Source organism: Poromitra crassiceps (genome assembly GCF_964638095.1).
Source record: "Poromitra crassiceps genome assembly, chromosome: 6".
Classification (NCBI taxonomy): Eukaryota; Metazoa; Chordata; class Actinopteri; order Beryciformes; family Melamphaidae; genus Poromitra; species Poromitra crassiceps.
The window spans coordinates 10,156,351-10,171,406 of record NC_139627.1 but is presented as its reverse complement, the minus strand read 5'-3'; the positions used below and the strand labels follow the sequence as shown (position 1 = coordinate 10,171,406).

Here is a 15,056-nt window from a genome sequence, read left to right as displayed (position 1 = left end):
GAAGCTTAAAGGAGCTGAGACCAATGTCGTCTTTTCCGTCTGAGTGTTAGTTTTCCTGGAAAACTTGTCCACGATACCCTTGTAGAAGACTGTTCAGCAGTGAAAGATGTCTTCAGTTTATAATGCATATTGGACCTAAAGCCTCGTATCTAAACGGTTCGGTAGGAAGATACATTGTTACAGCACCATTGTTTACCTGCTACAGTGTTGCGTGATGTTTTGATTCAGTAGTGAACGTTGGTGAGCTTAATGATGTGAACTCCCTCTGTCTGCAGTGTGCTGGGTCCCAGAGCAACAGAGAGGACGCCCCTCCTTCACTGGACAAACAACTACAGGAGCCGAGAGAGGACAAAGTTCACATCCTCCACACCTCTGTCGCTGAGGACCAGCAGGTACAGGTTCACATCCTCCACACCTCTGTGGCTGAGGACCAGCAGGTACAGGAGATGGAAAAACTCAGTGTAAAACGGATAGTTCCGGTCCTTGATTGTGATTGGCCGAGCCGCGTTTGAAGCCGTTGTAAAATACTCCATAAACACACACCTGTGATTAGGGCTGTGAATCTTCACTGGCCTCACGATTCGATTTGATTACGATTCAGAGGGCTACGATTCGATTCGATAACGATTATCGATGCATCTCGATGCATCTCGATGCATCTTCAATCAATGCATCACTTTTTTCCGCAATACATGATTTATTTTTTCTCACTTTCTTTTTGCTCACTGTGTGGCTACTTTTAAAATAAAAGTGCATTTGGAATTGCATTGTATTATGATCTATAATTAAAATCAACAACTGCATGCACTTCCATTCTATTTTATTTGATTATAAAATATTAAATATATATATATATTTTTTTAAATAATCGATTTTTGACATTTGTGAATCGATGCAGAATCGTGCACGTCCGCATCGCGATGCATCTTAGAAATCGATTATTTTTGACACCCCTACCTGTGACCGCATCACACTATTACGGCGCCATGTTAGCTAATGTTGGCTATGTTAGCTAAGCCCGCTGCCTGCTGGCTGTAACAGCGTTCGTCAGACTCAAAACGCCACCGAGTGACCGAACCATTAGCTTGTCGTTATCCATTTCAGGTCACTGTAAGGAGATTCATTTGAGCCTGCTATTACTCCTCCTAAGGCAGGGAGGCGCTGTGACTGCAGTAGCACTGTTGCTTCCTGTCTTGCATAGTACAAGAGAAAGACCCTCCCATTCTTCTGGGTCATTTGCCTCACAGAGATCCTATAGCGAGAGGACTGTAGCAGGGTATTTGAACCATGGTGCCATGATTTCCTTTGTCTTGGTAAATAAATATTTTGCTACTACTAGATTGAAGTCTTTTTTAAGGTCAAAAGTAAACTTCTCACAACATCACGCTCTCCCTATGGGGGCATCAGCTTTAAAATCCCTCATCTGGTTGTTGATATCTCAGCAATAATGCGGCTATCCTCGCAGCGAAGCTGGGAATACCGTTTCCGTATCTCCCTGGTGTATAACACAGATGATCTGCGACTAGAGAGCAGGCGCTCAGAACATTGAACTGAGTGGACGGGGGGTGTGGAGGGTCTTGAAGGACTACATTGCTTGGGGGAAGAATGGTTATTTGTTATCAATATCTCTTTTTGTTTGTTGCTCAGACCTCAGCAGGTCGGCTTATTATGTAGTAACTGTTTTAGAAAAGGCTGTGATTGACAGTGAGTCCAGTGTGAACTGACTGAGTACTGAGGCTACTTCTGCTGTTTTTGACACACACACCACGGAGCTGCATAGTAGCAACACTAGAAAATATCTCTCTTAACAAGCTACATAATGCTATATTGAGCCTTAAAGCCCCAATCAGTAAGATTTTTGACATTTTTTACTGAAATATAACTGCTTTTTAGTCACAGGACATGGTAGATTGACTTTTAATAGGGAGACCCTCGTCTTTATTTATCCCACACCGCCCTCCATTGGCCAGCACTGGGACTAAGCAGTTTGTCTGTCACGTCCCGTAGCAAGAAAAAAGAAAAAAGAAAACCATGCGCGCATGCGCTGTACAGCGGAAGCGCTGTGTTCATGAAAACGAGGAAGTAACTCGATTCGGATTTGCTACGAAAATGATGTTTCTCGGAACTATGGATTATTATTTCATCACGTGGTGAGTACCCGATGTCACAACATGTACATAGAGCTTCTGGTGCTGTGTTTTGTTGACTTTGAACGCCGATATCGTTATCGATACTAATGCACGCAGAGGGCGCAGTGGAAAACTTACTGAGTGGGGCTTTAATTAAAATATCACACTTGTTAAAATATGTGTAAGAAAATCTGTCAGTGGGTGCAGTTATCTCACCTGTAGTAACCTCTGGAGGCTCATTTCTGCTCCCTTTCCGTATGAAAATAAATAAATATGACGATGTAACCACCACCATATGCTTTACATTTGCATCATGCTAAGCAATACATTCACTAGAGGGCAGTAGAGAGTCAAACGTGTGAGTGTGTATGTGGTACTGCTCTGTTTTGTCTGTATCCATAAGCTTTCAGACTCGCAAACATGGACGAAATGCGCACATGTAGTAGAAGCTCCCTCCATGTCCCTATCCGTATTTAACCATGACCATAATTGAGCCTTGACTCCGATTTTTCGTGGAAATGAAAACAAAAGTGAAAAGAAGAAGAAGAAAAGTATAAACTCTAAGGAAATGATGCTAAATACCATGAGTAATGAAATAATAAATTAAATAATAATTATTATTTGCATGCTGTAGTGACATATGAGGATCACACATTTATTCTTATTCCCTGGAGAATTTGAGCATCTCATCATCTCATGGCAAAAGAAAAGTCTTTGCTCATTAGTGAAAGAAATCCTTGTGGTGGAAAAACTAGCATGAGAAGCATGACTGGTATGTAATGCAACATGAAGCCTCTAGGAGAAAACAGTTAGATCTTATCATCAGTTCAGTACAGACAGTTAGTGTCAGTGAGTTTGACTGGTATGTAATGCAACATGAAGCCTCTAGGAGAAAACAGTTAGATCTTATCATCAGTTCAGTACAGACAGTTAGTGTCAGTGAGTTTGACTGGTATGTAATGCAACATGAAGCCTCTAGGAGAAAACAGTTAGATCTTATCATCAGTTCAGTATAGACAGTGTCAGTGAGTTTGACTGGTATGTAATGCAACATGAAGCCTCTAGGAGAAAACAGTTAGATCTTATCATCAGTTCAGTACAGACAGTTAGTGTCAGTGAGTTTGACTGGTATGTAATGCAACATGAAGCCTCTAGGAGAAAACAGTTAGATCTTATCATCAGTTCAGTACAGACAGTTAGTGTCAGTGAGTTTGACTGGTATGTAATGCAACATGAAGGCTCTAGGAGAAAACAGTTAGATCTTATCATCAGTTCAGTATAGACAGTGTCAGTGAGTTTGACTGGTATGTAATGCAACATGAAGCCTCTGTGAGAAAACAGTTAGATCTTATCATCAGTTCAGTACAGACAGTTAGTGTCAGTGAGTTTGACTGGTATGTAATGCAACATGAAGCCTCTGTGAGAAAACAGTTAGATCTTATCATCAGTTCAGTACAGACAGTTAGTGTCAGTGAGTTTGACTGGTATGTAATGCAACATGAAGCCTCTGTGAGAAAACAGTTAGATCTTATCATCAGTTCAGTACAGACAGTTAGTGTCAGTGAGTTTGACTGGTATGTAATGCAACATGAAGCCTCTGTGAGAAAACAGTTAGATCTTATCATCAGTTCAGTACAGACAGTTAGTGTCAGTGAGTTTGACTGGTATGTAATGCAACATGAAGCCTCTAGGAGAAAACAGTTAGATCTTATCATCAGTTCAGTACAGACAGTTAGTGTCAGTGAGTTTGACTGGTATGTAATGCAACATGAAGGCTCTAGGAGAAAACAGTTAGATCTTATCATCAGTTCAGTATAGACAGTGTCAGTGAGTTTGACTGGTATGTAATGCAACATGAAGCCTCTGTGAGAAAACAGTTAGATCTTATCATCAGTTCAGTATAGACAGTGTCAGTGAGTTTGACTGGTATGTAATGCAACATGAAGCATCTAGGAGAAAACAGTTAGATCTTATCATCAGTTCAGTACAGACAGTTAGTGTCAGTGAGTTTGACTGGTATGTAATGCAACATGAAGCCTCTGTGAGAAAACAGTTAGATCTTATCATCAGTTCAGTACAGACAGTTAGTGTCAGTGAGTTTGACTGGTATGTAATGCAACATGAAGCCTCTGTGAGAAAACAGTTAGATCTTATCATCAGTTCAGTACAGACAGTTAGTGTCAGTGAGTTTGACTGGTATGTAATGCAACATGAAGCCTCTGTGAGAAAACAGTTAGATCTTATCATCAGTTCAGTATAGACAGTGTCAGTGAGTTTGACTGGTATGTAATGCAACATGAAGGCTCTAGGAGAAAACAGTTAGATCTTATCATCAGTTCAGTATAGACAGTGTCAGTGAGTTTGACTGGTATGTAATGCAACATGAAGCCTCTAGGAGAAAACAGTTAGATCTTATCATCAGTTCAGTACAGACAGTTAGTGTCAGTGAGTTTGACTGGTATGTAATGCAACATGAAGCCTCTGTGAGAAAACAGTTAGATCTTATCATCAGTTCAGTACAGACAGTTAGTGTCAGTGAGTTTGACTGGTATGTAATGCAACATGAAGCCTCTAGGAGAAAACAGTTAGATCTTATCATCAGTTCAGTATAGACAGTGTCAGTGAGTTTGACTGGTATGTAATGCAACATGAAGCCTCTGTGAGAAAACAGTTAGATCTTATCATCAGTTCAGTACAGACAGTTAGTGTCAGTGAGTTTGACTGGTATGTAATGCAACATGAAGCCTCTAGGAGAAAACAGTTAGATCTTATCATCAGTTCAGTACAGACAGTTAGTGTCAGTGAGTTTGACTGGTATGTAATGCAACATGAAGCCTCTAGGAGAAAACAGTTAGATCTTATCATCAGTTCAGTACAGACAGTTAGTGTCAGTGAGTTTGACTGGTATGTAATGCAACATGAAGCCTCTAGGAGAAAACAGTTAGATCTTATCATCAGTTCAGTACAGACAGTTAGTGTCAGTGAGTTTGACTGGTATGTAATGCAACATGAAGCCTCTAGGAGAAAACAGTTAGATCTTATCATCAGTTCAGTACAGACAGTTAGTGTCAGTGAGTTTGACTGGTATGTAATGCAACATGAAGCCTCTGTGAGAAAACAGTTAGATCTTATCATCAGTTCAGTACAGACAGTTAGTGTCAGTGAGTTTGACTGGTATGTAATGCAACATGAAGCCTCTAGGAGAAAACAGTTAGATCTTATCATCAGTTCAGTATAGACAGTGTCAGTGAGTTTGACTGGTATGTAATGCAACATGAAGCCTCTAGGAGAAAACAGTTAGATCTTATCATCAGTTCAGTACAGACAGTTAGTGTCAGTGAGTTTGACTGGTATGTAATGCAACATGAAGCCTCTGTGAGAAAACAGTTAGATCTTATCATCAGTTCAGTACAGACAGTTAGTGTCAGTGAGTTTGACTGGTATGTAATGCAACATGAAGCCTCTAGGAGAAAACAGTTAGATCTTATCATCAGTTCAGTATAGACAGTGTCAGTGAGTTTGACTGGTATGTAATGCAACATGAAGCCTCTAGGAGAAAACAGTTAGATCTTATCATCAGTTCAGTACAGACAGTTAGTGTCAGTGAGTTTGACTGGTATGTAATACAACATGAAGCCTCTGTGAGAAAACAGTTAGATCTTATCATCAGTTCAGTACAGACAGTTAGTGTCAGTGAGTTTGACTGGTATGTAATGCAACATGAAGCCTCTAGGAGAAAACAGTTAGATCTTATCATCAGTTCAGTATAGACAGTGTCAGTGAGTTTGACTGGTATGTAATGCAACATGAAGCCTCTAGGAGAAAACAGTTAGATCTTATCATCAGTTCAGTACAGACAGTTATTGTCAGTGAGTTTGACTGGTATGTAATGCAACATGAAGCCTCTAGGAGAAAACAGTTAGATCTTATCATCAGTTCAGTACAGACAGTTAGTGTCAGTGAGTTTGACTGGTATGTAATGCAACATGAAGCCTCTGTGAGAAAACAGTTAGATCTTATCATCAGTTCAGTACAGACAGTTAGTGTCAGTGAGCTTGACTGGTATGTAATGCAACATGAAGCCTCTGTGAGAAAACAGTTAGATCTTATCATCAGTTCAGTACAGACAGTTAGTGTCAGTGAGTTTGACTGGTATGTAATGCAACATGAAGCCTCTAGGAGAAAACAGTTAGATCTTATCATCAGTTCAGTACAGACAGTTAGTGTCAGTGAGTTTGACTGGTATGTAATGCAACATGACGCCTCTAGGAGAAAACTGTTAGATCTTATCATCAGTTCAGTATAGACAGTGTCAGTGAGTTTGACTGGTATGTAATGCAACATGAAGCCTCTAGGAGAAAACAGTTAGATCTTATCATCAGTTCAGTACAGACAGTTAGTGTCAGTGAGTTTGACTGGTATGTAATGCAACATGAAGCCTCTGTGAGAAAACAGTTAGATCTTATCATCAGTTCAGTACAGACAGTTAGTGTCAGTGAGCTTGACTGGTATGTAATGCAACATGAAGCCTCTAGGAGAAAACAGTTAGATCTTATCATCAGTTCAGTACAGACAGTTAGTGTCAGTGAGTTTGACTGGTATGTAATGCAACATGACGCCTCTAGGAGAAAACTGTTAGATCTTATCATCAGTTCAGTATAGACAGTGGCTGAGTTTCCCAACAAAGAAGCTTCTTAAGAGTTAAGAAGCTTCTTAATGAGTTAAGAAGCTTCTTAAGGAGTTAAGAAGGCTCCAAAGAAGTGTTTCCCAAACGCCTTCTTAACAGTCGAGAAAAATAAAAAAAATAGAAGGCTCTTAAGAAGCATCTTAACTGGAGCGGCTCACTTGATGGCACTCTGAGTCCAGCAGTGGGCCACGACTCAGTGGTTGAGAAACACTGTTGACACCTAATCATGGTCATGTTAAACTTTATTAAACATTATTTATTTCAGACATGGACTGCAGTTCAAATTGCTTTATATACACAGCATACAACAAAACAGAGAAACACTACAGAATTTAAGCGACCTTGGGTTCTGTGAAAGGTGCTATATAAATCCACAACATTATAAAAGGAATCCATTCTGATTAGAGAAATATAGCCTACGGTAAAACATTTAAAACACAAGTAACCATACATACAGGGGAGATTTTCAAGTGTTCCCCAATTTTAAACACTAAAGGGTGCATGAAAGAAAGGAAAAAGGGAAAAACACAAGAGGAACAGTGGACACAAGTATCTCCTTTTGCCTGACGCGGCTGGATCTGCCAGTGTTTTGTCATTAAGAAGGTGTTAAGAAGGCTCCAGACCCTTCTTACAAAACCTTCTTAACGAAAGATCATCTTAGCGCTAAGAAGCTTTTGGGAAACGCAGCCTTCTTAACGGAGGATAATTGGAAGATAATTTTAGGCTAAGAAGCAATCGGGAAACGCGTTGGCTTCGTTGGCTTCTTACGGGAGCCTTAAGAAGGGTCAAAGAAGCTTCTTAGCGCTAAGAAGCTTTTGGGAAACTCATGCCTTCGTAAAGAAGCAATTGGGAAACGCGTTTGCTTCTTAAGGGGGCCTTAAGAAGGGTTGAATTAGCTTCTTAGCGCAAAGAAGCTTTTGGGAAACCCAGCCAGTGTCAGTGAGTTTGACTGGTATGTAATGCAACATGAAGCCTCTAGGAGAAAACAGTTAGATCTTATCATCAGTTCAGTACAGACAGTTAGTGTCAGTGAGTTTGACTGGTATGTAATGCAACATGAAGCCTCTAGGAGAAAACAGTTAGATCTTATCATCAGTTCAGTACAGACAGTTAGTGTCAGTGAGTTTGACTGGTATGTAATGCAACATGACGTCTCTAGGAGAAAACAGTTAGATCTTATCATCAGTTCAGTACAGACAGTTAGTGTCAGTGAGTTTGACTGGTATGTAATGCAACATGAAGCCTCTAGGAGAAAACAGTTAGATCTTATCATCAGTTCAGTACAGACAGTTAGTGTCAGTGAGTTTGACTGGTATGTAATGCAACATGAAGCCTCTAGGAGAAAACAGTTAGATCTTATCATCAGTTCAGTACAGACAGTTAGTGTCAGTGAGTTTGACTGGTATGTAATGCAACATGAAGCCTCTAGGAGAAAACAGTTAGATCTTATCATCAGTTCAGTACAGACAGTTAGTGTCAGTGAGTTTGACTGGTATGTAATGCAACATGAAGCCTCTAGGAGAAAACAGTTAGATCTTATCATCAGTTCAGTACAGACAGTTAGTGTCAGTGAGTTTGACTGGTATGTAATGCAACATGAAGCCTCTGTGAGAAAACAGTTAGATCTTATCATCAGTTCAGTACAGACAGTTAGTGTCAGTGAGTTTGACTGGTACAGTACAGGGCTTAAATTAGAAAAAAGGTAGATCCAAAACAATAAGGCAGGTGCAGGAACCAAAAATAAGAATATGCAAAGAGAGAAGGTCCGCACACTGCATGAGCTCCCATTGACCTTTTATTTAGCCATCCAGCAAAACAGAGTAGTGACGTTTGGAGCACACACGCTCTTCCTCAGACATGAAGACATAGACAGGACGCCATGTTTAAATACCCGTGGCCAGGTCATGTGACATGTCACATGATCCCGGAAGAAGTTACATTTAGAAAATACAATTTGACAATATAACAACATGTTTACACAAACATCAAACATACACAGCTATATTACACTCAATATAGGTCAGACCCCTAGAGCACAGAACATACAGAATATCAGGCCAAAAGGCCGTCATACGCTACAACTGGCTAGGTCTAAATAGGCGTCTCTATATTTGAAAGGATGACCCTAAATAATGTATCAAGGAATCATATCCAGAAAACTCTCACTATAAGCAGCATTAGAATTATAATTATAAGGAGCAGCACAAGAGACTACATCAGATTAGAGTTACACATAGCAGTTACACATAGCAGCAGCAACTAACTGCTATGTGTAACTCTAATCTGATGTGTGTCAGAAAGAGTGTTGTCTGGACAAAAACGGAGCGCTTTCCCACTGTTTTTCCCATCGTTGTCTTTCTTTGCACTCAGACTAAGCATGAGCGAGCTTGTTGGATCAGTTGTTGGCTAGAAAAGGCTTCTTGGCAGACCGTGGCACGCAGCGTCGTCATGACAACAAATCATTTAGACGGTCTGGAGAGAAACGCACGTGAGGCGATACATGACAATGTGGAGAGTCAGAGTCCCAAAGATCACATCGTGACAAAGACATCAGGTTTGCTGCTGTCTGAACACCGTGTGGATGTCGAGTAGGGGCGTCACGATATTTCGTCGCATGATATATCGCGATATCGAAATGTCACGATATCGTCAGAAAAAAATGATATCGTACATTTTTTTTTTTTTTTTTTTTTCCCCCCGCTCCTGAATAATAATAGAAACAAATTTAGCAGAATCAACACGCATGAGTGAGGGGGTAGACTACTACTGGCATGGCAAAACAGCTCAAGGGGTACATAAGATTACATAAGTTTAGGGACCATTGAACATGAGTTATTTAAGAAATAGATTGTATACTTTATTTTTCTTTCACCATGCAACAAACATTTAGTTTGTGACAGTGTGACACATTCTATTGCAAGAGAAGCATTATCTTCCATGTTGTTTTCTAGTTATTATAATAACAATTTCCAAAAACAGCATTTGTTTTGTATTTTGTGTATTTCAAATGAAAGACTATTTTCCCAGGGCTCCCTTGAAAAGAGGTTTCGATTTCAACGGGACTCACATGGTTAAATAAATGATAAATAAATACATAAAAATTATTTACTTTTGTTAAAAAAAATATTGTTAAAATATCGTATCGTATCGTTATCGTGAACCCAATATCGTGTATCGTATCGTATCGTGAAATTAGTGTATCGTGACACCCCTAATGTCGAGTCATCGGCGCCGGAATGAGTTTTGAAATGGGGGGTGACAATAAAATAAAGAAAAGAAAAGAAAAGAAAAGTGGATATTTCTTTACCTCCACACTCCACAGCGATCGACGTGTCCTGTGTGTGGAAGCCAGCATCTTCTGCACTGCCTCTTTGTGCTGATCGCTCTTCTCGTGATTGTCCAGAATCTGGCGACATTTCTTCCAATTGTTCACTGCTGGAAGAGTTCTCCTCTCCACGTTCGGCTTCTCTTCGTTGGCGGCGCGTACACTTTTCTATCCACCTTATTTGGGAATGCCCCGCTGTAAAATAATTATGGGTAACAAGGTCCGGTTTAACGTGACTTGATTGTTGCAGCTTGCGCATTTCCTCCTTAAAGGAGAATTTCGTTTTTTTTTACCTGCAGCCCTCTCCTCACATTAATTATGATCTGACGACTCACCCAGTGTTCTCCGCAGCGTTTTTGTCGTCCTAGGCGTTGTTGTGATCGAAATAGTGTGCAAGGTTCCTGTCGGCACTTCTCCTGTCCTCAATACGGCGCAGGCTGTGCAAAGACTGCTTCTAAACGGTTGTTTCACGCAAGCAGTATCATCTGTCTGTCTGTCTGTCTGTCTGTGTGTGTGTATGTACAGTATATACATATATATATATATATATATATATATATATATATATATATAAAATGTACCTGTTGGCCAACAGAATAAAAACAATTACACCGTGAGTTCCCCCAAAACTAGCAGGTTGTGCGAGCTGCGGTGAGATGTCACAATTCAAATCGATCGGCAGGTGTCGACCCGGAAGTGACTTTTGTCGTTAACACAATATATCTTCTCTCTCTCCTCTCCTCAGGCTTGTTTGTGTGAGGAAACATCAGCAGAAGGCGTGTGGAGCTTTGCTGTCCAGAGCCAGGAGCTCACCTGTCACCTGAGCCAGCTGCAGAGGCACACGGAGCAGGAGCTCAGCCACATACACACACAGTGAGTTCCACAGCCTTCTTCTCCATGTGGTACAGTACGTCTACAAAGGCCTAGTTCCCCCACTGCCTTGCTCAAGGACACCCAGACCCTGCGGTTGAAGGATCGTTGAAACTATGAAAAATATAACTTTTTCTCTCGAAGGTCGAAGGTCAAGCCTGTTCATAATAAATTTGTGATCTATGAAAAATGCCACCCTCTCAAAAATCTGTTGTCCATGAAAGGTATAAAATGTGCTCCTGTAAAAGTCAATTCATAAATAATGATTCATAAACGTAGACGGAACACCTCAACGTGTTTGTTTCTAATAATAAAAATCGACCGACGATGCTCACAAATCTTGATTCCCTTCAAGATGTATTGATTTCTTATATTCAACATTGATAGGCAAAAATAAACCGTATTCTCTAAAAGTAGGAGTTGCATTAAGACAAAATGAAAATCCTTGGTGGTTCTTTATAAAAAAGGGAGTGTATGTTATAAATCAGGAACATGTATTTTAGCCTGTGGTAGTGTGAGAGTGTGAGTAGGCGTTTGATTTATCCACCTAGCTGCCTCGCTCTCTCTGAGCTCCACTGTATCTCATGACAGCAGCCTCTTCTGGAGGTGTGTGTGTGTGTGTGTGTGTGTGTGTGTGTGTGTGTGTGTGTGTGTGTCTGTCTGTGGGGGGGGGGGGGGGGGGGGGCTGTGTGCGTACGTGTTGTCTAATTGACTTGTTTATGGTTGTGTGTGTGGGGGGGTGTTTCCTTTAGAAACGGAGACAGAACGAAAGTGAATCGTTCTGTCATGCATTTATGTGTGTGTGTGTGTGTGTGTGTGTGTGTGTGTGTGTGTGTGTGTGTGTGTTGCGTGCATGTGTGTGTGTGTGTGTATTTGTGTTTGGTTGTGGACAGATATGATGGGCGAGAGTGCTAGAGTAGTATGTGTGGGTGGGACAAAGACTAGCCTACTGTGTGTATATGAGAAACATCTAGTTTAGCTGAATGGGAAGAGCAAGGCACCAACACTGCTAGGGTTAGGAGTTCAATTCTCGACGGAATTTCTTCCAATTTGGCTCAAACGTGGACTTGGACTCGAGGATGAACTGATTCGATTTTAGTGGTCAAAGGTCAAAGTTCAAAGTCACTTCCTCACGACCGCTCGTTTCATGCTCAGTAACGCCTTGACGGAACGTCTTCATTTGGCTCTGGACAGACATGGATGTCGACTGAGATGATGAGATGAGATATACTTTATTGTCCCGGGAGGGAAATTTGTCTTGGGCAAAAGTGCTTTTATACAACAACAGGTGTAACAGACAAGTAATACAAAACAGAACGGTCACAGTCACATTCACAGCATTGCACTGAGAGCACAGGAAGTGTACCAGCTAAGGTACTGATTGCACAACCCTATTGCACAGTAAGTTTATTCATCCAATCCCTTAGTAAGGGAAGTAAAATAAGCAATAAAACCATAAACCCATAAAACATAGAATAAAAAAAGAGTAAAAGAATAAAACATTAAAAATAGGATTACGAAATAAGAGAAATAAAACCAAAGTGCGAAGTAAAAGAAATAAAACCAAAGTAAAGAGCAGTAAAGGAGACGCAGCGTACCTACTTGGGGTACCTCCCTCACCTCACTGGAGTGCTACACATGGGGGAAGAGAGGGCTGTTTGTTCAACAGAACATTTGAGGTGGGAAGAAATGATAGCTTGTAGCGGTTACTTTTGTGTCTACTGGCTCGGAATCTCCTCCCAGATGGAAGCAGCTCATACTCAGAATATAAAATGTGAGAGGGATCAGTCAAGACTTTGTGAGCCAGGCTGATAACCTTTTTCTCTCCTCACTGCTCACTGCTCACTTGTTTGGCGGAGGCGGTGCGGTCGCTCTAGTGTTGGACTTAAATTCTGAAATGCCTCGAACCCGGAGACAGAAAACACCAGCATAGAAATGACAAACCATCACACAGCTGGCATCAAACCAACCGGGAGGAAATTCATTCCCACGTAGGTTTAAAGCAATGCATAGCCTAAATCAGGCATGATGTCCAAAGTCCGGCCTGGGGGCCAATTCAATTGTGGGCCGCGGAACGATTTTAAGTGGCCCTCAGCTTGTCTCTCAAAATATACTATATGTGGCCCTCCACACAGTAATGGTTAATCAAGCAAGTTCAATTCATTTTTCCGTTCACCTAACGATGAAAGCACTATCATACAGTTTGTAGACAAGCACCAAGTAGGAACAACACAGGCAGAACTCATGTTTTCAGATGGTAAACAAAATCCTTAGAGTACAATTGTATTGTTTGTGATTTTTTTAAATTTTATAACTCAACCCATATATGATGCGAGGAGCAGCTGGCTTCCTAGTATTTTCCCATGATCTAATCTTGCCCCCCATTCAAAAAAGTTTGGACATGGCTGGTTTAAATGATGTAGCATCAAGCACAACACAGCACTAACCAGCAGATAAACGGTGGTACAGGTTTTCTAGCCACCATATTGGAACATAAACAACCAGACTGTTTCTTTTCTAAACATCTAGTTTGCTGGTAAAGCAGTGAAGGTGTCTGGTAAGCAGTGTTGGGGGTAACTCATTACAAAAGTAACATATTACATGTAATATATTACTTTTAGCAGTAACTCAGTAATATAACTTATTACTTATAGGATTTCAGTAATATTATACCAGTTACTTTAAGTAACTCAAGTTACAAATTGAGGTATTAAAAAAGCACATATTTAAAAAAGATACAATCATCATTTCCTAACCAAACTGTGTGTTTTTAGGCAAATAAACACTATAGATGACAATAACAAAGGAAAAGAATAACATTTAGAATTTTGGATTGCTTACACTGACTTCAAGGCGGTTGAAATTATTTTTCGGGATGGTTCTGGGGCGGCAATGTCATTCTGCTGCTGCTGTTGTTTTGGTAAAAGTAATGCAAAAGTAGTGAAATAAGTAATGAGTTACTCTACACAGAAAGTAATATTGTAAAGTAACGTATTACTTTTAAATGAAAGTAACTATGGTAGTAATATGTAGTATATTACATTTTGGAAGTAACTTGCCCAACACTGCTGGTAAGTGAGTCTACTACTCTACACGTTCCAAACCACATGTGGAGTCCTACAGTAATGTATTCTAAACATCAACGTTTGAGATAGTCAAAGTTGTATTTTCAGATCCTGGTGGGTGGTTTTGCTCTCCTCCTGTTGTCGGATCAATTAAAGTGTGAGTTCTTGAGTCTGGAATATAAATTATTGAATGTTATTGAAGGACTGATGAGAGGAAGAGATGCAGCTAGCACAATGGACAGGGATACATTTCATCAAAGAGAAAGAGATGGTTACTACGTTTACATGCACACAATATTCCACTATTAGTCGGAAAATGACAATATTCTGAATTTGATAAGGGTCATGTAAACAGCATATTCCAGTTGCAATTTCCGAATTTGGCCCTTTTCCGAATTTAGCATTTTCCGATTAAGACATCTGGGTTATTCCAGTATTATTCGAGTTTTAGGAGGATTCTTTGATCATGTATACAGCGCATTCGGAATATGCGTCTCAATCAGGGTTTTTACCGCAGTTTGTGACTGTTTGCCTGTTTGTGGTCAACTGATGTGTGCTAGAAAGCGATAGAAGAGGCGATATAATCATATATAATCCGTCATCTCTGGCATGCGAAAAGAAAAGGCCACATTTCTGATCGGGAGGAGATGAGAAACATCGATCGTAGGCTACTAGCCTACTTTTGATGAAAGACTTGGATGTGCAAATATCGCAACGCCAAACTTTCCAGCAGCATAAGCTCCTGAAATGGACCAAGTGATGCTGGTAAGAATAGCGCCATTCTGTTTATTCTCAACAGAAAAACTCTGCCTACCTGCATCTCTCTCTCCCCCCCCCTCCCTCACGTGTCGGGGAGGGCGAGCTACGGCTGCATGTAAACGGGAATATTAGTGGATTATTCATTTAGTCGGAATATTGTCATTTTCCGAATATGGGCAAAAAGCGGAATATTGTGTGCATGTAAACGTAGTCAGTGTTTT

The 15,056-nt window shown here is 40.5% G+C and overlaps 1 protein-coding gene across 1 annotated transcript in view; it reads left to right on the top strand.

Moving 5' to 3' along the window:
- The window catches only part of LOC310777690 (uncharacterized protein), a gene marked incomplete at both ends in the record, with an annotated part of 143,389 nt that overhangs the window by 54,777 nt on the left and 73,556 nt on the right, over positions 1 to 15,056 (top strand). The window contains 2 exons of the mRNA XM_083638068.1: positions 276 to 392; positions 10,887 to 11,014. Coding sequence (XP_083494194.1) covers positions 276 to 392; positions 10,887 to 11,014 — 245 coding nt within the window. The remainder of the gene's footprint in view (positions 1 to 275; positions 393 to 10,886; positions 11,015 to 15,056) is intronic.